The sequence below is a fragment of the Schistocerca serialis genome, unplaced genomic scaffold, assembly GCF_023864345.2.
Source record: "Schistocerca serialis cubense isolate TAMUIC-IGC-003099 unplaced genomic scaffold, iqSchSeri2.2 HiC_scaffold_843, whole genome shotgun sequence".
NCBI lineage: Eukaryota > Metazoa > Arthropoda > Insecta > Orthoptera > Acrididae > Schistocerca > Schistocerca serialis.
In genome coordinates, this window is record NW_026048456.1 from 624,697 (window position 1) to 648,666 (window position 23,970).

Genomic DNA, 23,970 nt, shown 5'->3' on the forward strand with positions numbered 1-23,970 from the left:
ACCTGAAATCACTCTTATTCGGAAGACTTCTCTCCATTGAGAATGACATGCTGCGTTCTGTTATCTAGGAACTCTTCAATCCAATCACACAATTGGTCTGATAGTCCATATGCTCTTACTTTGTTCATTAAACGACTGTGGGGAACTGTATCACACGCCTTGCGGAAGTCAAGAAACACGGCATCTACCTGTGAACCCGTGTCTATGGCCCTCTGAGTCCCGTGGACGAATAGCGCGAGCTGGGTTTCGCACAACCGTCTTTTTCGAAACCCATGCTAATTCCTACAGAGTAGATTTCTAGTCTCCAGAAAAGTCATTATACTCGAACATAATACGTGTCCCAAAATTCTACAACTGATCGACGTAAGAGACATAGGTCTATAGTACTGCACATCTGTTCGACGTCCCTTCTTGAAAACGGGGATGACCTGTGCCCTTTTCCAATCCTTTGGAACGCTACGCTCTTCTAGAGATCTACGGTACACCGCTGCAAGAAGGGGGGCAAGTTCCTTCGCGTACTCTGTGTAAAATCGAACTGGTATCCCATCAGGTCTAGCGGCCTTTCCTCTTTTGAGCGATTTTAATTGTTTCTCTATACTTCTGTCGTCTATTTCTATATCTACCATTTTGTCATCTGTGCGACAATCTAGAGAAAGAACTACAGTGCAGTCTTCCTCTGTGAAACAGCTTTGGAAAAAGACATTTAGTATTTCGACCTTTAGTCTGTCATCCTCTGTTTCAGTACCATTTTGGTCACAGAGTGTCTGAACATTTTGTTTGATCCACCTACCGCTTTGACATAAGACCAAAATTTCTTAGGATTTTCTGTCAAGTCAGTACATAGAACTTTACTTTCGAATTCATTGAACGCCTCTCGCACAGCCCTCCTCACACTATATTTCGCTTCGCGTAATTTTTGTTTGCCTGCAAGGCTTTGGCTATATGTATGTTTGCTGTGAAGTTCCCTTTGCTTCCGCAGCAGTTTCCTAACTCGGTTGTTGTACCACGGTGGCTCTTTTCCATCTCTTTCGATCTTGCTTGGCATATACTCATCTAACGCATATTGTACGATGGTTTTGAACTTTGTCCATTGATCCTCAACACTATCTGTACTTGAGACAAAACGTTTGTGTTGAGTCCTCAGGTACTCTGTAATCTGCTTTCTGTCACTTTTTCTAAACAGAAAAATCTCCAGTGTAGTACTCTGACTTTTTCTGCTTGTATTACGGAACTGAGAATAGACAGGGTATTAGTTACTATTCTTTTTACTGCGTCTGATAATCTGTAAATCATCATGGTTGAACTCTGAACTGTTGTGAGCTGGTGAATGTTTCGTGTATTGTGATTACAAAACTGATTTAGTTATTGTGTATCTTTGATTAGAATGTAGTTTCAGATTTCTGCTACCATCCTTGTAAAGCTCTCAACGTAACTTTACTGCATTTCATAAGCATATTTTCTGTCTGTATTTTAACTAAATATTGTAGGACCATTTCCCGTTTATTTGATATGATATTTCTTGAGCAACGTTAATCAACATAATTCTCTGTCGTCTACATCGATTATAGACGTTAGGATAGAATCATTTTTAGTAAATTTTTCATTTATCTTTTATTTTATATTTCAGTGTATTTTATTGATTCGTAGTTCTAGCCAATGCACAGACTGTTTGACTGCAGGATCACAGCTACAAGTAATTATTTGCAGCGAATTACCTGTGGAGCATGAAAGCAGACATTAGCAGCTCGACCCTGTCAATACATCGAGCTATTCTTTTAAACAGCCTTAAATAGCTCAAGTGCCTAAAGTACGAGTAACTGCAGGTAAATCGCCAGGTATCATCGCACTACCTAACAGATGACCATAAAGAATAACGATGGACCATCTGTGCGGAATTACTTGTGCCTTGCATGGTTGATCATGACAATTTTTTGTCAACCATTGTCATAAAACTTCGTTGGATTGTTGTTCCTCATCCGCCCTACAATCCAGATATCGCACCTTCCAACTTCCATTTGTTTTGCCAAATGAGGGATACACTCTGCGGGAAGCAGTATCTGGATGATGCAGAGCTTATTGATGCAGCAACACGTTGGCTCTGAAGTCCACCAACAGAGTGGTACCATGTTGGCATACAGGGCGTCCCACAAAGGTGGCACAAGGCTGTCGCACTGAAAGGAGATTACGTTGAAAATAGGGCTTTCTAGCCAAAAGACTGAGGAATAATATGGTGCATTGGAATCCTGGATATAACCATCCTGCTTTCCGGAAAAAAGTGTTGCATTACTTATTGAATGTCCATCGTATTTTCATGCTCGGTACACAATTTAACACGTACCGGCTCCTGGCTCGAGCAGTCAGTGAGCGCCTTTCAAGATACTCTCTCTTGGGATAAGAGTTGAGGCGTCTACAGCAAAAATACCTCGCCCCTTTCTGGTTTTGATCCAGACGTATTGTTACTTCACATCCTCGGACAATATCAATAAATCTCCATGTTTTCGACGCTGATCAGGTAATTTTTGAAAGGTAGAGGTGTCCAACTACTTTATTCTTTACTTCTTTCTGCAGGGAGTGCTCCTGGTCATTTCTTCTGGCTCGTTATCATCATCCAGGCTATATATGTGAACAAAATAATTCAGTTTCTACCCGTCGAATTTTGGTACATCCTGATGTTTAATGAGGAATTAGATATATTTGAAGTTGTAATACTCACAGACATTTTGATGTTTCTAGTATACAGTTGCACACTCAGGATGAACACTATAATTTCTATCACAGTCCAACAGCGACCATGCAAGTCAGAATTCATCATCATCTTCACTATTACAGACATTAATACATACCTGTTTAATGGCTTCAGCTTCCAGAAGAGAGGTGAAACTGAACACACCATTAAGTAGATCAAAACAAACTGGTATACACTGAGATGGAGTACATGGTTGAGCGCCTTAGTCTAAGGAGCTGCAGTCATGGACTGTGCGGCTGGTCCCGGCGGGGGTTCGAGTCCTCCCTCGGGCATGGGTGTGTGTGTTTGTCCTTAGGATAATTTAGGTTAAGTACTGTGTAAGCTCAGGGACTGATGACCTTAACAGTTAAGTCCCATAAGATTTCACACACATTTGAACATTTTTTTTTTGAGCGCCTTAGCAGACCCTCATTCCTACACTTTGAAAAAATGCCCCCGTATGACACTAAAGGTAAAAATACCAAGCCACTTTGCAATTGAGTCATTTCATGATATCACACCGTTAACCTGCCAAATTTGTACAATGCTCTTTTCCTCAACAGCATCACTACATTCTTTTGAGGGTGCATGAGTTCGCAATACCGAACTGCTTTAAACTTTGTGGCAGGATACTGTATGTCATTAACCAATGGAGGGAGCTCCCTTTACAACACAGCTTCACGAGCATTGATGAAAGTCGCAAGATCACAATACCTCACATTATTGTTGTCAATGTGAGCTTGTGAAATCTCGTCCCTAAAAGCAGCAGCAACCACAGATTAGCCCAATGTGGCTGTATGATTTACCTCATGATCCATAACAGAGCGTGCTCTAGGGCTGCTGCCACTAGACTCGTTGCAATGTTATGGTGATGTCCAGTGGTGACGATTGCGACATGATCCAGAGGTGTGGAGAGTATCGCTGTATTAACAAAGGAGCTGGAGTCAACAGTCCGCACCGTGTTGATGATGATGAACAGGGCTGTGGTGGTGATTCCAAGTGAAGTAAATACGTGATCAACGAACTGGGAGTGGGGTGACGAATGCATCATCATGTGTCAGGTAATGTAGTTGCTTTTGCCTGCGCAAGCATGAGTGTACACATGTCCATCACATCTACATCTACATGACTACTCTGCAATTCACATTTAAGTGCTTGGCAGAGGGCTCATCGAACCACAATCATACTATCTCTCTACCATTCCACTCCCGAACAGCGCGCGGGAAAAACGAACACCTAAACCTTTCTGTTCGAACTCTGATTTCTCTTATTTTATTTAGATGATCATTCCTACTTATGTAGGTTGGGCTCAACAAAATATTTTCGCATTCGCAAGAGAAAGTTGGTGACTGAAATTTCGTAAATAGATCTCGCCGCGACGAAAAACGTCTTTGCTGTAATGACTTCCATCCCAATTCGCGTATCATTTCTGCCACACTCTCTCCCCTACTACGTGATAATACAAAACGAGCTGCCCTTTTTTGCGCCCTTTCGATGTCCTCCGTGAATCCCACCTGGTAAGGATCCCACACCGCGCAGCAGTATTCTAACAGAGGACGAACGAGTGTAGTGTAAGCTGTCTCTTTAGTGGACTTGTTGCATCTTCTAAGTGCTCTGCCAATGAAACGCAACCTTTGTCTCGCCTTCCCCACAATATTATCTATGTGGTCTTTCCAACTGAAGCTGTTCGTAATTTTAACACCCAGGTACTTAGCTGAATTGACAGCCTTGAGAATTGTACTATTTATCGAGTAACCGAATTCCAACGGATTTCTTTCGGAACTCATGTGGATCACCTCACACTTTTCGTTATTTAGCGTCAACTGCCACGTGCCACACCATACAGCAATCTTTTCTAAATCGCTTTGCAACTGATACTGGTCTTCGGATGACCTTACTAGACGGTAAATTACAGCATCATCTGCGAACAACCTGAGAGAACTGCTCAGATTGTCACCCAGGTCATTTATATTGATCGGGAACAGCAGAGGTCCCAGGACGCTTCCCTGGGGAACACCTGAGATCACTTCAGTTTTACTCGATGATTTGCCGTCTATTACTACGAACTGCGACTTCCTGACAGGAAATCACGAATCCAGTCGCACAACTGAGACGATACCCCATAGGCCCGCAGCTTGATTAGAAGTCGCTTGTGAGGAACGGTGTCAAAAGCTTTCCGGAAATCTAGAAATACGGAATCAACTTGAGATCCCCTGTCGATAGCGGCCATTACTTTGTGCGAATAAAGAGCTAGCTGCGTTGCACAAGAATGATGTTTTCTGAAACCATGGACCGATAACCTCAGCAGTTTGGTCCCATAGGAACTTACCACCTGAAACCATTCTGATTACGTATCAATAGATCGTTCCCTTCGAGGTGATTCATAATGTTTGAATACAGTATATGCTCCAAAACCCTACTGAAAACCGACGTCAATGATATAGGTATGTAGTTAGATGGATTACTCCTACTACCCTTCTTAAACACTGGTGCGACCTGCGCAATTTTCGAGTCTGTAGGTACAGATCTATCGGTGAGCGAGCGGTTGTATATGAGTGCTAAGTAGGGAGCTATTGTATTAGCGTAATCTGAAAGGAACCTAATCGGTATACAAAAAAATACAAAGAAAATAAAAATGGATAACTGTTGTGTATAAAAAAGATATGTGCAGCCATCTATAATAATTTGTAGCCATTCTTTAGTTACATACGAAATTAGCAGCATCTGAATAAGGTCAACGAGTCTCTATCACAATGTTATTTGCCGTGATGTCTTGTAATATCGTATCCTGCAGGTCAACACAATACCAGTATTATCATTGAGTGTATTTAGGAACGAAAGTCCATTATGACTGTGAGATAGTCCAGAGTGTGAGAATGTGGCTGGGTTGGCAAGTGAGCTGGTGTCACCAGTCCTTACCATGCTGATGATGACAGATGAGGCTGTAGTGGTGTCTGCAGGTGTGGCAAATACATCTTGAACAGATCATGATTGTGCAATGGATACATCATCATCATGGTAGGTCATGAGGAGGTGATGCAGGTGCAACCCAACTGCATGCATCCATCAGATCTAGAAGAGAAGAAGAAGAAGAAGAAGAAGAAGAAGAAATGAACCATCAGATGCCAGCTATAACGAAAACAGACAAGCATGGAGAAAAAAATCACCTTAAATACATACCTGTAGGATCGCTGGCCGCAAACTGGGCTCAATTTTTAGTCGCTGATGAACCGCCATCATAACTATTTCCATTATATCACTTCATCTCTGCTGAAGCCATCAGTACTGTTGATGTTGTTGCTGGCACGTCTCACACTGGAATTACTTTTTGGGCCAAAACACCACTCATTTGTAGCAGAAAATCGTTTTCCTTTGTTTATTTCAGCCAATAGTAATATAGTCACGTGCTTTTAGGCAGGACGGCACCAACTCGCGGCTGTGCATAGGTGACACTATCTTACCCCACTTCCACAACTGGACATGTACACACGCTGGTCCATCACACGGACAGTGGTGGAATGCAACATATCCAGTTACAAAAGAGAAGAGGATTTTGCCAACGCTTTGACACCTGCAGTGCGCCACGTCCATTATCTGCTAGTCCCACCTATGCCTCAGATAGCACTGTCAGCTCTGTTCAAAGAATTCCATACATATTTTACTAATGCGTCTTTGCAGATGTCTGCTAGTTTAGAAGCCATTAATGGCACGTGTAAGCATCAAGTATTGCTCAGAGTTTGGTAGCTATCGCAGTATGCACTGCTTCCACAATAATAGTAAGGAACGGCGGTAGGAATAATTTGTACTACACCAACAAGACCACTGCACAACGTCCAGTAACAGCGGGCAATAGCTATCACACACAGCTCGCCCAAGAGCCTGTGTGCACTGCTCGCTATTTGGAGAAAAATCTGAATGTCTGCATCAATGCGTAAGTAAGCTCTGGCATGTGCTAAAATACGTTAAAAACCCAAATATCGTACCAGTGGCACTCTGCGAGAAGTGTTTATAAATCTTTCTGTACACCTACAGCACGAGTTTGTGTAATCGATTTTCACGTTGAGTAGTTACAATTATAGACATAGAAATAACATCTTGCATTAGACTCCCGCCTGTCAAACGCAGCCTAGTCGATTATTCATACCAATAGGAAAAGCCTCTGAGTAAAGACCCAAGATGGCAGCATTTGTGGTCATAGGCTTTAAGTCTGAATGTACTTGCAATCCAGTTACGCTATTTTGTGTGTGTGTGTGTTTGTGTGTGTGTACTGTGATGTGGATGCCAAATGGCCAGAAGTTAGGTGTGACGTAATTTTTTTTGCACGCATAGTGTTACTTTATAAAGCAAAATGCATACTAAGGGAGAAAAAGCAATTAATGTTGTCCAGATCCTCTTTAAAACAAGAGTGTAATTGCTTATTTAAAAATTAATGATGCATGATGATGAAATGTTACACATAGGTCTGTGGCAGGAATTTGTAGACTGGCAGATAGAGCTATCGAGAGGCCTTGTCAATTCAATAGTAGCATACCTAACCTTCCACACACTAACGGTGAGACATGGTCAGCACTCGAACTCACAGTATCTCCAGATTTCTCTCTCTCTCTCTCTCCAGTTTGTTAACTCTCTTCCTAAGTAGTCAGTTACATATGTGCTGAGAGCTGTATATTTTCCGCAACTGACACTGCCAAAGGGAGCAATCGAAAGAATCGTTCAAAGTGAGATAAATGGTTTAAAAACATTAGACAAACACCGACAAACAGTATTAGGTGGTAGTCTAAGTAACGCAGATAAAATGCATGCTGCCCATGCTTGTGCAACTTATCGTGATTTCGTTTGTACTAGATTCGACAAGTGATCCACGTGTATCACTCTGCGTTGAGGGAATCATGTCACTTTACAATACATCAAAATACAGCACAATTCCAAATACAAGTGACTTGCAGCTCCCATGTATATGGAGAGAATACCGCAGCATTCAGAATGCAAATAAAGGGTGCTGTACAAATTACATTCCACAATAATAAAACGACCGAAGGTAAGAAAACTTAGCGCACGTCAGAAACTTTTTTTTCCACGCTACATTCCCATGTATAGAGCTAATAGTTTGGAGACCGAATGGATGCCTACAGTTTACGTCACAGTAGAATCTTATAGCTGGGAACGTATTGTAAAACCGAGCGAGGTGGCGCAGTGGTTAGCAAAAAAATGGTTCAAATGGCTCTGAGCACTATGCGACTGAACTTCTGAGGTCATCAGTCGCCTATAACTTAGAACTACCCAAACCTAACTAACCCAAGGACATCACACACATCCATGCCCGAGGCAGGATTCGAACCTGAGACCGTAGCGGTCGCTCGGCTCCAGGCTGTAGCGCCTAGAACCGCACGGCCACACCGGCCGGCAGTGGTTAGCACACTGGACTCGCATGCGGGAGGACAACGGTGCAATCCCGCGTCCGGCCATCCTGATTTAGGGTTTCCATGATTTCCCTAAATCGCTCCAGGCAAATGCCGGGATGGTTCCTTTGAAAGGGCACGGCCGACATCCTTCCCTAATCCGATGAGACCGATGACCTCGCCGTCTGGTCTCCTTCCCCAAACAACCCAACCCCAACCCAACCCATGTTGTAAAAATGCTGCTAGGTAATTTTTAAAAAATCAGCTGTGATGAGGATTGGGAATATTATTACTGGTTCTTCACACACACACACACACACACATACACACACACAGAACTATTGGGAATATGACAATTTCGTTTTGTTACTATGTCTCTCTAGAATGCACCGTCTTCTCTCTATTAACGCATTTGTAGTGTCATTCCCTCTCCTGTATCCAGTGGTTACATTTAGGACATACAGTCCCTTTCTACAACATATTCCTATTACTCTGTCTGTGTGCTGCTTTTTTTATTTCTAAGTGTATCTGTGTGAGGTCACATACCTCCCACATACAGTCAGTTGCATAAGGAAGTGTGAGCCATGATTTTAAATGTAACGCCCGCAGCGAAATATCTGGTAGTAGTCTGGAATCTGTAATCAGTGCGCTTTTGCACAGTGTATAGATAGACAGTGTCACAGTTGAATGTTTTGTTGGTTGCAGTTTAAAATGGGTGCAAAATATCGGAAGCGTCACTTATTTATATTCATAATTGTATATTTAGCCTTCTGATGCGTTTGGTTCGAACGGGGCAAACTGAGTGCTACTGTCAGTTGCATAAGTGTCCAAGGAATAGAAAACCAACTGGAATCACTCAACAGAGGAAAGTCCACTGGACCTGACGGGATACCAATTCGATTCTACACAGAGTACGCGAAAGAACTTGCCCCCCTTCTAACAGCCGTGTACCGCAAGTCTCTAGAGGAACGGAAGGTTCCAAATGATTGAAAAAGAACACAGGTAGTCCCAGTCTTCAAGAAGGGTCGTCGAGCAGATGCGCAAAACTATAGACCTATATCTCTGACGTCGATCTGTTGTAGAATTTTAGAACATGTTTTTTGCTCGCGTATCATGTCGTTTTTGGAAACCCAGAATCTACTCTGTAGGAATCAACATGGATTCCGGAAACAGCGATCGTGTGAGACCCAACTCGCTTTATTTGTTCATGAGACCCAGAAAATATTAGATACAGGTTCCCAGGTAGATGCTATTTTCCTTGACTTCCGGAAGGCATTCGATACAGTTCCGCACTGTCGCCTGATAAACAAAGTAAGAGCCTACGGAATATCAGACCAGCTGTGTGGTTGGGTTGAAGAGTTTTTAGCAAACAGAACACAGCATGTTGTTATCAATGGAGAGACGTCTACAGACGTTAAAGTAACCTCTGGCGTGCCACAGGGGAGTGTCATGGGACCATTGCTTTTCACAATATATATAAATGACCTAGTAGATAGTGTCGGAAGTTCCATGCGGCTTTTCGCGGATGATGCTGTAGTATACAAAGAAGTTGCAGCATTAGAAAATTATAGCGAAATGCAGGAAGATCTGCAGCGGATAGGAACTTGGTGCAGGGAGTGGCAACTGACCCTTAACATAGACAAATGTAATGTATTGCGAATACATAGAAAGAAGGATCCTTTATTGTATGATTATATGATAGCGGAACAAACACTGGTAGCAGTTACTTCTGTAAAATATCTGGGAGTATGTGTGCGGAAAGATTTGAAGTAGAATGACCATATAAAATTAGTTGTTGGTAAGGCGGGTACCAGGTTGAGATTCATTGGGAGAGTCCTTAGAAAATGTAGTCCATCAACAAAGGAGGTGGCTTACAAAACACTCGTTCGACCTATACTTGAGTATTGCTCATCAGTGTGGGATCCGTATCAGATCGGGTTGACGGAGGAGATAGAGAAGATCCAAAGAAGAGCGGCGCGTTTCGTCACAGGGTTATTTGGTAACCGTGATAGCGTTACGGAGATGCTTAGCAAACTCAAGTGGCAGACTCTGCAAGAGAGGCGCTCTGCATCGCGGTGTAGCTTGCTGTCCAGGTTTCGAGAGGGCGCGTTTCTGGATGAGGTATCGAATATATTGCTTCCCCCTACTTATACCTCCCGAGGAGTTCACGAATGTAAAATTAGAGAGATTCGAGCGCGCACGGAGGCTTTCAGACAGTCGTTCTTCCAGCGAACCATACGCGACTGGAACAGAAAAGGGAGGTAATGACAGTGGCACGTAAAGTGCCATCCGCGACACACCGTTGGGTGGCTTGCGGAGTATAGATGTAGGTGTAGATACAGCGTGGAAACAAGGCAACGGAGTGCCCACGATGGATTGGCCTGCAATGTCTCCGGATGCAAATCCGATCGAAAATGTTTTGTCGTATATTAACATGAAAAAAATGTGTGTGAAATCTTATGGGACTTAACTGCTAAGGTCATCAGTCCCTAAGCTTACACACTACTTAACGTAAATTATCCTAAGGACAAACACACACACCCATGCCCGAGGGAGGACTCGAACCTCTGCCGGGACCAGCCGCACAGTCCATGACTGCACCGCCTGAGACTGCTCGGCTAATTCAGCGCGGTTATTAACATGAAGCTTAAAGGAAAGCCGATATATTAATTGAAGCAACTGTCATATCAAATCAGGACGATATGGAGATCATTTCCGAGAGAATATGCAGAAAATCTCGTGAAAAGCATGCCAAAAAGGTGCCAAACTATAATCGATAATGACGGCGATTGGATTAACCATTACGTAATTGTGCAATTAGTATTAGCACCTATTTACATGTAAACATATATTTATAACAATGTCTTTTATTTCATACAGATAACTACGTATACTTTCCTTTGGAACTAACTGTATGCCCAGTGTTTATGCGGAAAATTTCAACTACTCCCTCTGTATAAATAACAAACTACATTGTTTTTCAAGTAGTCTGCAAATTCTTCAATCTTTAGCTCGGATCTCTGTCATTTTGGGAGCAGATTGTGCTGTGATTCTAATAGTTTACTTCCTTGGTACAAACTTGTAACCTTATAAAAAAGTGTCCTAGAGATCTCCGGACACTTTCATATTCTCTTTATGCCACAAATTTCAACTACTTCCTCTGTATAAATATAGATATCCAGTACAATATTTTGTATCCGGGTTTTACCCTTTTTTACACTTTTTTACCATTTTTCCGTATTTTCACGATTTTCTGTTTTTTCCGTTTTCCCTGTATTTCTCAATTTTCCTGACTTATTTCCATATCCTGTATGTAAATGTACAAGAGTATATAAGCTCTTACTGCCAGATGTGGGTTGTTACATTTACTATCCAACTCTGATAGAGAATCCCAACCCACCCCGAGTTTCTGCAAACTACAGTCATGGTCAGAATAAACAGAACACCATGAATGACTAGAGATAGAACAGTCGTATTCATAGGATATGAACATTGGTGAGGTCCGCAAAACGATTAGCATTCGAGCCATGTCGGCCCACGGGTTCGAGGTCAACGCAACACCAGCTGTCGGTAAAATGGCGCTGCAGCTCTCGTTGTCGCTATAAACCGAAGGTACCGGTAGTCGATCAGTGTGACTTGAGCAGACGTCCAGGATATCTTGCAGAAGGAAGTGTGCGCTAACCGTACCATCAAAATCAGCGAGTTTGAAATAGGGAACATTATTGACATGAGGAAATGTGATGCATCCATCCAGGGAATTGCTGCTCATGTGGGATGAGGCGTTTCGGCAGTACAGTGGGTGAGTACAGAATGGTTCGTGGAAGGCAGTAGAACACGACGAGATGGGCCAGGTCGTGTCATCAGACCATCCCCTAAGAAATTAGAATTATATGAATACCTTCAGCTGCTAACGATTGTTGACATATATATCAACGGGGACAGGTGAAAATGTGTACTCCGACCGGGGCTCGAACCCGGGATCTCCTGCTTACACGGCAGACGCTCTATCCATCTGAGCCACCGAGGGCCCGAGGATAGCGTGACTGCAGGGACATCTCGCGCACGCCCCCCGCGAGACCCACATTCTCACCTTGTATATCCACTCACTACATTCGTAGTGTCCCACCCGAACACACTCATTACTCGTGGAAGACATTCTTACCAAGTCCCGTAAGAGTTCGGGGAATATGTGTGCATCCGCACAGAAGAAGATCATGGCCGGTATTTCCAGAACTATATACTATATGGATATGGTGTCTGTTCTTTCGGATATGTCCGAAAGAACAGACACCATTGATGACCTGCAGCCGTCTGGAGCCTTTCTGCACAACACTCCAGACGCCATTTTTCAGCAAGACAAATACACGACCACATGTTGCTGCATGAACACGTGACTTCTTGGTGTCACAGGATATCAGCCTTTGTTCCTTTACCGCCAGATCACCAACCTTGTCGCCAATCGAAAATGTGTTGGATATGGTGAAATTACAGAATTACAGTGTCATCGGCAAACCTCAACGTTTTTATTTTTTCCCCCTGAACTTTAATTTCTATTCCAAATTTTTCTTTGGTTTCCTTTACTGCTTGTTAAATGTACGTATAGAATAATATTGAGGATAAACTACAATCCTGCCTGACTCACTTTTCAACCACTGCTTCCCTTTCATGCCCTTCGACTCTTATAGCTGCATCTAGTTTCTGTACAAGTTGTAAATAGCCCTTCGTTACTTGTATTTTACCCCTGCTGCCTCCCGACTTTCAAAGAGAGTGGTCCAGTCAACATTGCCAAAGGATTTCTGTAAGTCTACAAATGCTATGAATATATGTGGGCCTTTCCTTAATCTATCTTCTAAGATAGGTCGTAGGGTCAGTATTGCCTCGCGTGTTCCACATTTCACCAGAATGCAAACTGATCTTCCCCGAGGTCGGCTTCTATCAGTGTTATCATCCTTCTGTAAAAAAAGTCGTGTTAGTATTTTGCAGCCATGACTTATTAAACTTATAGTTTGGTAATTATTACATCTGTCAGCAACTGATTTCTTTGTAATTGGAATTACTACATTCTTCTTCAATCCTGAGAGTATTTCACCTGTCTCATACATCTTGGGTGGAAGAGTTTTGTCACTGCTGGCGCTCCCAAAGGTATTCTGACGGAATATCGTCTACTCTCGGGGTCTTGTTTCGATTTAGATCTTTTAGATCTTCGTCAAATTCTTCTCGCAATATCATGTCTGCCAACCTTCTCTTTCTTTTCCTACTATTGAGTTCCAGTTCCCCTTAACAATCAAATTTTCATCTCCTTCAACTATTTAACACTAGGTACAGGATCACTAACAATCTACAACGATTATTGAGACATATACTACGGAAATCAGAGCCTTTCCCCCATCAGGAATTTACAAAATTAACTGTGTAGAATACTCTAACTTTTATATTAGATGAACCGGAAAGAAAGTTAGCACACAATCTGAAGAACACACGACAACAAGCAGCAATAGCTTATCGACCTTCGCTTCACACTTAAAAGACACAACCACAAAATATCTAACACTGATGAATCACTACAAATATAACAAAAGTTACAGAAAGGTAAATTCATGGATGTAATAGAAGAAACTGAAACTTACATCCTTCTAAAAGGCCATTCAAAGTTTCTAATGAAGAAATAGATCTGTGAAGTGGAAAATTTCTAGACAAATTTTAACCAGCTCTATAACGAAGTGTTATACAGCCATATAATGTATAATTATCGCTATACTCATTAATAAATATGACTGTAATGCGGAAGCAGGTCATGAAGACTTTACTCGATTTTTGTGGTTTTTCTACTATTTCATTAGAGTACTGTGATCGACTCAAGCAACTATTCAAAAATGACATGCTCCCACAATAACAGAACAAATATTTATAATTTGTTTTAAGGGAATTACAGACAGTCATATTTATAGCAATGATCAATGACAAATAAATGTAATTGAGGACAAAGACATATATACTGAAACCAAAAAATTCTGTAAAATAATTATAATATTCCTAGTGCAAGTACATTAAAACTTCGACTATATATATATATATATATATATATATATATATATATATATATATATATATATATATATATATACGAGTTTGGAAACAACTGCCCAAAAATAAGATGCTCCTAAAATCGCGGAAAACTATTTCTAAATTAGTTTGTGACAATTACATGCAGCCTAAAGAGCAAAGACATACATGGCATAATTCACCATTGCAGAATCGTTCATAAAGTAAGTTATAATCCTCCTAGTATATCTTAGGTTTGACTTGTTCCTGAGTTACATTTATGAGTGAGACTAAAGTACCCAATGTATAATGCTTCTGTTTCAGATATCTGAAATTGTACAGGCCAAAATTGTACAGTCATACATCAAATAGAGGGAATGGCAACTGAAGACATCACAAAAACAATAAAAAAATTACCATAGTGAGTTTTCCCAAACTTTAGGGAGAGTCCATTTTCAGAGAAGCGTTTAATAATTCTTTAAAAAATATCATTAAGAGCTCTTCTATGGCTTTCTCTTTAATGGAATTTATTATGGCACTAGTATCACCTGTAAAAAGAACCAATTCTGGTTGTTAAATGTTTAAGTGGAAGGTAATACATACAGGTAAGGAATAGAAGTAGACCCAAAATTGAACTTTGTGGCCCTGAAATTTTCTGGCCATTCAATATTGTTTGAATTTTTCAGCACTTTTTTTACATTCTGGTTCATATCCATTAGTTTCTATTAAGTTCTAGTAGATGCGACCACCATTACTCTCTTCCATTGGTTCCTACATAGTCAAAGACATCAAACAGAGAGCAGCAATGAATATTGGAGAGGTGGCAATATTGCAATATTGGAATCCAGTGCACATCTTCAGTCTCACAGGAAAGATTTATTCATAGGAGTGAATGTGCATACTTTGTTTTAAGTTTAAGAAACCTCTGAAATCCAAAGTGTGCTTTCTTGGTTATGTCAGAGATACTAACAAACTTTTTGAATGAAAGCCTTTTTTAGAGAGACACACGCTATTATGTTAACAAAAATGATGTATCACTGCCATTGTTTATAATTAACAAACAGAATTTTTAAAAAGGTGTCTTTGTCGAAATAGTGATATACAGTTTGTAATGTAATAGGCACGTAGGCGATTTATTTGACCAATTAGAATTGGTATGAAGGGAGGTGAATTCATTTGTGCAGAAGAACGCTGGGTGGAATGGCCTGACGGATAGTCCAGCAGAGTGACTGGTATGGTCCGGCTCAGGTGCAGAGACGTGAAGCGAGTAACAGGAAGCAGGTAAAACCTGGACAGCAGTCGCTCCCTTAAGAGGGCCACTGACGCACCAGCAATACCAAACAGTCTGAAATATAGCTACTTACAGTTCTTATAAATTCTGTAGTAAATCACAGTTAAATAATAGGCAAAACTGAACACATCAGGAATCTCAGGAAAATGAGATGTACCCAATGACACAAAAAATATTTTCAGTACCTTTAAGACTACAGACGTTAATATTTCACAGTGACTAAACATTTTCACAATGAATCTTACCATTAATAACCTTTAAATATTTCATGCGATATCAACAAATAATAGCTCAGATGATAGCATTGCACTATAGCTATCATCCCTGAAGGCTATGTATCTGTATCTATTTTATTTATTGACGTATTATGGCTTTTACATCTTTTTTACTATGCAAATATTTGTCAGTGCATCGTATTCTCCACAATAACACACAAAATTAATGCAGTATGAACACTTCATATCTTGTCATATTTGCTTAATGAATATGTTTCTAATTTTGCCAGATATTTATTTAAAGACTGGTTACAATTGCTAATATAAAATAATGGTAATGTAAAAAGCAGTCAACCACATGTGTTAGCTGACACTACTATTGTAAAGAGTGCCAGAAGACGATACTAACATCACATGTAAGTAATTGTTTAAAAAATGTTGAAGGACAGTTTGTTGTCATTTAATGTGAGTGCACTTATGCAAGAACGTTGACTTATTTATTTACGAACAAACCTTTATTTATATTTCTCCTGCATAGTCTGAGTATGACAATGTGTATAACATTTCTACATTTACATATTGGTGTAATATATTAGTTTACCCTGGGAAGTAGTCAAGTTGAATCAAATTACGTCTGTAGAACTTAAAGAACAATGAATTTTGGTGACAACAGCCTTCAGACAGTGGAGAAGCAGAGAAAGGCGCATCATTACTGAAGTCAACAGGAGGCGGACACTTTTCGAGTGAAGAGCTCAAGCGAGCGATGCTGGACAATTTTACGTTTGTTCTTGAAGAAGGCAGACCTGCCGGTGAGATAGTGGGTTTTTTGGATGAGTGGGTGACGGATGCTGGGCGGTGAATGGCCAGTACAATACTTCAAGTTTTGGAGAGAATTAGCATGTGCAACATCTGAATGTGCTCCAGTGCAGAACTCAAACTTTTTCCAGTTGCAATACGGAACTGAGAACAGAAAGAGTGTGTGTTTTTGCTCGTTGTCTCTCATATGTTATTGTGTAAATTATACAGAATTCGGAATTATTTTGAGCTGGCGTATATTTCGTGTTACTTAAAATCCGTCTTGATTGCAAATTTTTTATTATTCATATGACCGGTTACGGTTCTTTCAGAACCATCTTTAGATCTGATATTTCAGTCACATACTACGTCACATGTGAAAGTTGCTGGATTTGGACGGGTTACTCCTGTAACTGAAATATCAGATCTGAAGATGGTTCTGAATGAACCGAAACCGGTCATATGAATAATAAAAAATTTGCAATCAAGACGGATTTTAAGTAACATTATAAAATCACTGATTGCTGTTATCCCATAAGACATTATGTCTGTTTTCGCGAAGTATATTTCGTGCATTGTCATCACGAAGTGGATTTAATTTTCGAGCATCTTGGATGACTATTTAGTTGGGGGTTCTGCTACCATTCTCACCACGTTCTTTTCGCCACACTTACTTAATTTGATAAGGTTATTTTCTGTCTGTATTGTAATTAGATATCGTAGGACCTTATTCTGTTTATTTTAGATGTACTGTCTTCAACAAACATTATTGAATGTATTTCCCTCTCATGTACTTCAAGTACAGACATTAGAATATAACACTTTTCAAAATTATTCACTTTTTAATATGTCTGTTTATTTTACTGATTTGCAATTCTAGCTGATGCATAGACTATTTGACCGCAGAATCACAACTACAAGTTATTTGTAACACACTAGCTGTTGGGGATGAAAACAAATGTGTGCACCTCCACCTTAAGACACTATCGATCCATTTTTTTGCTAAACAGAGCTGTTTATAGCCCAATTACCTAAGGTAAGAGCAACATCAGGAAAAGTTGCAATTGATTTGCCCGTATGGAATGCAGATTAGAGAGCAATTATTTAGCAGAAAATTTTTAGGTAATGTCACAAGAACGTACACTATTTCATTATAATTTAATGGAGCACAGCATTGTTGTTGTATTGAATGTTTTAGACACAATCATTTTGTTCCCATTGCGATGTCTGTTGCAGGTGCAGGATTATATTCATTTATCTGAATATATTCTGCTAGCATCTATGGACATTAAATTGATATAATGAAACAGTCTGAAGGAGCCTTATCCAGAAATTAAAATATTTGAAGTATTTCTGCAAGACGTTTCTTGATGTATCTCCATCAAAATCGAAAGAGGGTTTGATTGCAGTACTTTGCGACGCTAGGGAACGGTTTTCTCTTGCTGAGTACTTGCTCTCTAACCAGCACTATATACGCCTTTACCTCATGCTGCTCCCTCATTAGATAATTGGGCAATGCACAACTCCGTTTAAAAAGAATAGCTGGTCTGCCTTCTTCAAGAACGAATGTAGAAGTGTTCAGTATCGCGCCATTGAGCTCTTCACTTGAAAAAGTGTCTCTCTTCACTTGACTCAGTGGAGTTCCTCTACTGTCTGCTTTTCAGTTGGCTGAATGCCGTCCCCACCAAACAGACGTCTTACTTAAGTTCTACAATATGATTTGACCCTACTTGAACACTTCTTGCGCTAAAATAATATATTATAACAGTATTTAAATTAAGAAATCTTACAGACATTCAGTTACGCTCAGACCACGCACAATAAATATAAATGAAAGTATTTTCGTAAATAAATAAATCAGCATTTTTTGCGGAGGTGTCCTCGTGTTAAATGAGAGCCAATTGTCACTGAATAGTGCTGAAACAATTGTGGCGACTTTCTAGTATGCTCGAACTATAGAATAATACGGAGTTGTTCAGAATAACTTTTATTACTTTAACACTCGAAAAACAACGATAAACATAAACAACTCTGAGTCACTATCCAACAGCGGCAAAGATTGTGCTCTAATATGCAGCTTCTGATGTCCATGGTATTACATGGTTTCCTGTAGTATTTTTTCCTGTGAGTAGAGCCGCGAGTGGTTCTTGGGCTGTCTCTAGGTGAAGTAAATGGCTGCGGTAGTAGTTGAGCATGCCGAGGAATCGGCGAAGTCCTTTGTACGTTATTGGGAGAGGCATCCGTTGAACTGCCTCCAGACGTTCAAGCAGCAGTGGCAGACCTGCTGTCGAGACCACATATCCGAGAAATTTGACTGCCTGTTTGCCCAATGCACACTTTGCCTCGTTAACTAAGATGCCATAGCGTTCAAAACGCTGTAAAAGCAGCTGCAGGTGTTCTTTGTGTTCTTCCGTCGATGAGGAGAAAACTAAAACATCGTCCATGTAGCAAAAAACAAATGGCAGCTCTCGTAGCACTTTACGCATAAACCGCTGCCAAGACTGGGCCGCGTTTCTAAGGCCAAATGGCATAAAGTTGTATTCAAACAGGCGAAACGGTGTGATCACTGCAGTTTTTTGAACGTCTGCTGGTGCCATTGGAATTTGTAAGTACGCTTTCGCACAGTCTATCAAACTGAAGGTGGAGCATTGCCGATATTACAATTGAAATCCATCACATTGGGAACAGGATACCGATCCGGAATTGTTCGAGGATTGAGTGCCCTATAATCACCACATATCCTCCAAGAACTGTCTTTCTTGCGAACCATATGGATGGGTGAAGCCCACGCACTGTCTGACCTAGTTACTATAACTATCGCCAAAAGACGATCAAACTCCGCCTGCGCCGCAAGTAGATTCTCTGGAGACAGACGTCTTGGACGGAATGCAACTGGTTGGCCGGGCTTCGTGCGGATGTGATGCTGTGTCTCGTGAAAGCACTTCCTTGTGGCGAGTAATTGCTGAAATGCGTTGAAGTATGCTGCGAAAAGATGCGTCCTCCTTTGATGTTGTCATATTGCCTACAACAAACGAATCGTTGCATTTGAGAAGCTTATTCTTGCGTGGCTCACTCATGTGCGTCCCGTATTGTTGTAAGCACGAATTCGTAGCGACGCGTTCTGGCACGGAGGAAGTGTTAGAATGACCGGGCACTTCGCACTGCATTTGCCCCTATGCGGAAGTGAGGGGAGACAATGTCTTTTCCTTGCGTATCGGAACCAGTCGTCGATTGACAAGGTCTGGCATAACGTGATGTTTGCGCAAGAAATCTGCAACAATAATAGGGTCCTGTACATGTGCTATTATGAAAGTCCATACCAGTTTGTAATCAGGTTCGAGATGTAACGCCAATCGTTTCTCACCATAAGTGGGGATTGCAGAATTGTTGGCGGCAGTGAGCACGTGATGTGACGTAATTCTTTGGATATCACTATTACTTCTAGGATACCCACTAACCTCTGAACCTGTATCAACCAGAAACTTCTCTCCGGATGTAAAGCATTGGATGAATAGTCTGTCCGATTTGCTAACCATAGATATCGTTTTCTTAGCACCGTTTCGTTTTCCTTCTGTCTCCGGGCTCCTAAAAGATTGATGACGAACATTCGCACCCATTAATGTCCGTCTCCGAAGTTTGGGAAGCTGCAGGGTTGGGCACATTGACGAGCAGAATCGCGGAAGCGTTTGTGATGCCAGCACCAATGTTCTGACTGGCTCTGAGGAATGTTATTCCTGCGTCTTTTCCGGCGACGGCTTTGTAAATGTTGTTGGTGCTTGGAGACAGACGTTAAGTTTTGCCACTTGTGCTACCAACTGTTCTATGACGGATTCTTACGATGTGTGCTGGTGATGAGAGGAAGTAATGCCTGAAACGGAATCCACGGTGTCTGACTCTATATTGCTGTATACTCCCGTGCTTCTATTGTGGTTTGTATTGACCGTTGCATAAGCAGAAGATTCTATTAAATTATTTGCCATGGTGTCTGCCTTCTTTGCCAATGTCGTTAACGGTACATCTGTTTGTGCGGCGATGATGTTGACTGGCAGTTCATGTAGCCACAGTACCCGTAAAGATTGTTCTGGCAGCATATCTGCCCGCCAATGTGCGTAATGACCTGAGGACTTGCGACGGAAGCTTTTGTTCCACATATTGTCCAGTGAAAATTTTTTGAAGACGTAGTTCTGTCGGTAAAGTGTAGCGTTGTATTAGAGCCTCTTTTGACGCTGCGTAACTGCGTTGTGACAAGGTATCTTCCACTTCTTCTATCACTTCCAAGTCTAGACATGAAAGCAGAATGTTGAGCTTATCACTATCACAGGCTACCTTGCGTTGTTGAAATATACATTCCGCCTGTGTGAACCGCAGCTGTGGCCTCGTTGTCCAGAAAGCAGGGAGTTTGACATTTCCTTGGCCTATAGGGGTACTTCTATGTTCTCCTGTGGAAGAGCTTGCGGCAGGCGACGTACTTTGTTCCTCCTCGAAACTGTTTTCCGATGCTGATGTCGGTGTAGTCATTATTTCGACTTGGTGTGTGTGTTGTTGCGTCTTCTTCGCAGGGTCACCACTGTGGCGACTTTCTAGTATGCACGAACTACAGAATAATACGCAGTTGTTCAGAATAACTTTTATTACTTTAACACTCGAAAAAAATGATAAACATAAACAACAGCGGCAAAGATCGTGCTCTAATACGTCAGCGATACGATCGCGCTAAACTCACGTGGCAAAGAATGTCAAAGTGTTGCCACACAATTATTTATGGCTGCTCGATAGTCATCGTTCGGCACTCTTTTCAATAGTGGTGTCAGTTAACATAAGCGATAGGCCACTTCTTAAATTACCATGATTTTACATTATCAGTTACAATTATATTTAAATAAAGTTAACAGCAAAGTAGTGAACTATTCATTAAGTAATACACAAGTATGACCAAATATGAGGTATTCATGATGTATTCATTTGCTGAGTTATTGTAGGAAGTATGGTATTCTGACAGACATTTGGGCAATAAAAAGGTATAAAAAATCTCATAAGTCAATAATTAAAACAGACACAGGCATGCAGCCTTCGGGGATGATGGCTATAGTGCGATGCTATCATCAGAGATATTGATCGTTGAAACTGTATGAAGTTGTTAATTCATAGGTTCACTGCGAAAATATTTAGTCGCTGAGAAATATTAACGTTTGTAGTTTTTAAGCTATTTAAAATATTGTTGTGTCATTTGATGCACCACATTTATCTAAGATCACAGTTGTTTTTAGATTTAATTTAATATTAGACTATGTTTTATTGCCGAATTTCAAAGAGATCGAAGAAGAAGCCATCTTTCATCTTGTCTGATACTTCACTATTGCTGCAGCAATAGACATGTCCAAAATTCCCCGTAATGGGGTTCTCCCAGTTTCCACAGACAGATTCACCTCACGTCGTACCAATTCTAGGCAGCCAATTAGCTCACCATCATAAGCATAACGTTCCAACCTGACGTTCGAAAACTGATGTCTGATTCCAATCAAAAATGACTGCGAGTGGGATGGAGTGACGGGTACAATACAAAGCGGTTGTTGCTAATTTCTTAGACAACGAAAACTACCCATAAATCTGTTACGGCCAAAATGCAGGATAATTTCAAGAATCTATGCTGTATGATGAGCTTCACAACGTACTTTTTGAAGGGTAATTTTGATTTATCTCGGAAAATTTGGGCTACATATATGATGAAGAAGGTGAGCACTTTCATCAAGATGCCAAAGTGATGGAGAGACAGTACTGGGTGCACTGGAGTGCCAAGGTAATGGTTAACTAGAGTTAGTTACTTCAGTGGAACATGAGCCAATGGATACAAAATTCCTCTCTATTAAGGAACTCTTAAATAAGATCTTTGTCTATATTGAAAAGCTAAATTACTTCTCATTTCAGTAACAAGTGTTTAGCAAGTTTCTTGGTTTATAGCGAAGCCACATTTTGACAAGACTGTACGCTTTAGAAAAGAAAAAACGAGATTAGATGTGGAATCAATGCCCAGAAAACCATAAGACCAACTTATCACCCAAAAGAAGGCAATAAAGAGTATTTTTCGTTCACAGGTGTTCGTTCTGCCAAGGTATCCTAATAATGAAACGTGCAGAAAACTCACAGACGCATTCCTGGTGAGAGTGGGCAGCAAGTTCTGTTGGCACCACTGGTTGTCGTCGCTCGTTACGGCGAAAGCGACGGCAGTGCACTCGTGGCGCAGGTCTGTCAACATGGCGTCCGCCGCTGCCTTGTAGTATGAGATGCCGGCCGGTTGCTTCAGTTGGAACATGTTCTCCATGAACTCTTTGTAGTCCGTCCTGCGCACATGCACCCCCACCGTGCACACCTGTCAACAGGGCCACGCTCTGACTGCCACGAACTGACGTCACTTACGCCCACTTGTGTGTAACAACAGAAATCTGGGTGGAAGAGCAGTGTTTTCATTTGAAAATAAAATGTTCCCTTTTTTTCTTTGTGTGTTCATTCGTGCATTTTTATTTTGTTACTCTAATATCTTCCGCTCTCCCGCCCAATAACAACATTTAATACTGTGACATAATTTCATAATCAATCATCGAAGCAAGGTCAATCGCGACACTTAAAAACAATCTATTTTAACATAGAAAAAAAATCTCTTTTAACTTAGAAAAATGATATATCATGTGAATTCCACGCTTTTACATGAAGAGGCTGAAAAATCAGCCAACCAGTTGCAAATAAGGGTTTATTAACCCTTGACCTAGGTTTCGATATTTGTAAAAATATCTTCTTCACAAGTAGTGGGCCTTGTTACATCACATGGCGGTACATTAGATTAGATGAAGCCGAGCGGCTCTTGTCATAAATAAAATTGCCAAAACGAGAATTATCGGAAGCCATGACTTTAGATAGCAGCCAGACTACATATATCGTACTTCAGAATAAATTTTCAATAGTAAATGCCCAAAGGTAGCGGCCCTTGTCAATATAAAATTGTAATAGACATTACAGAATAAAATATTTGCATAACCTTATGCCAGAGGCTGAGTTTTCTTATATGTCCGAGATATTTACGACATATTAGAAATTGCTTCCTGATTCCATTGATATAATGCAATCCTTCCAAAATTTGTGTATTAGGATTCCTGGAAGAAGTCCATAGTTTGTATATTGAACCGACTTTAATACATTACTCCACATTTTATTACCATGAACTGTGGATCGTTTGTAACTAGAGACCATAGTAGGATAACAGGTTTCATGAAGAGTCAACTCATTTGGCTAATTCAAAAATGGAAGTTGTTGCGTAATATTCACATTCAATTAATCGAATTTTGAAAAGGAATATTCAGTCAGCAGATACCAGAGGATAAAACATCATGATTTACATGTACAACTGTAATCTATACACGTCAACTGAATCAATATAACCAAAATATAAATCGAAATGTTACATCACCCATAATATTGAAAATATTACAATCTCACAAAATCTAAGAGCAG

The 23,970-nt window shown here is 40.7% G+C and overlaps 1 protein-coding gene across 1 annotated transcript in view; it reads right to left on the reverse strand.

Moving 5' to 3' along the window:
- Positions 1-23,970, reverse strand: part of LOC126452263 (uncharacterized) — a 151,840-nt gene that overhangs the window by 44,656 nt on the left and 83,214 nt on the right. Inside the window, exon 5 of the mRNA XM_050091054.1 lies at positions 22,610-22,834. Coding sequence (XP_049947011.1) covers positions 22,610-22,834 — 225 coding nt within the window. The remainder of the gene's footprint in view (positions 1-22,609; positions 22,835-23,970) is intronic.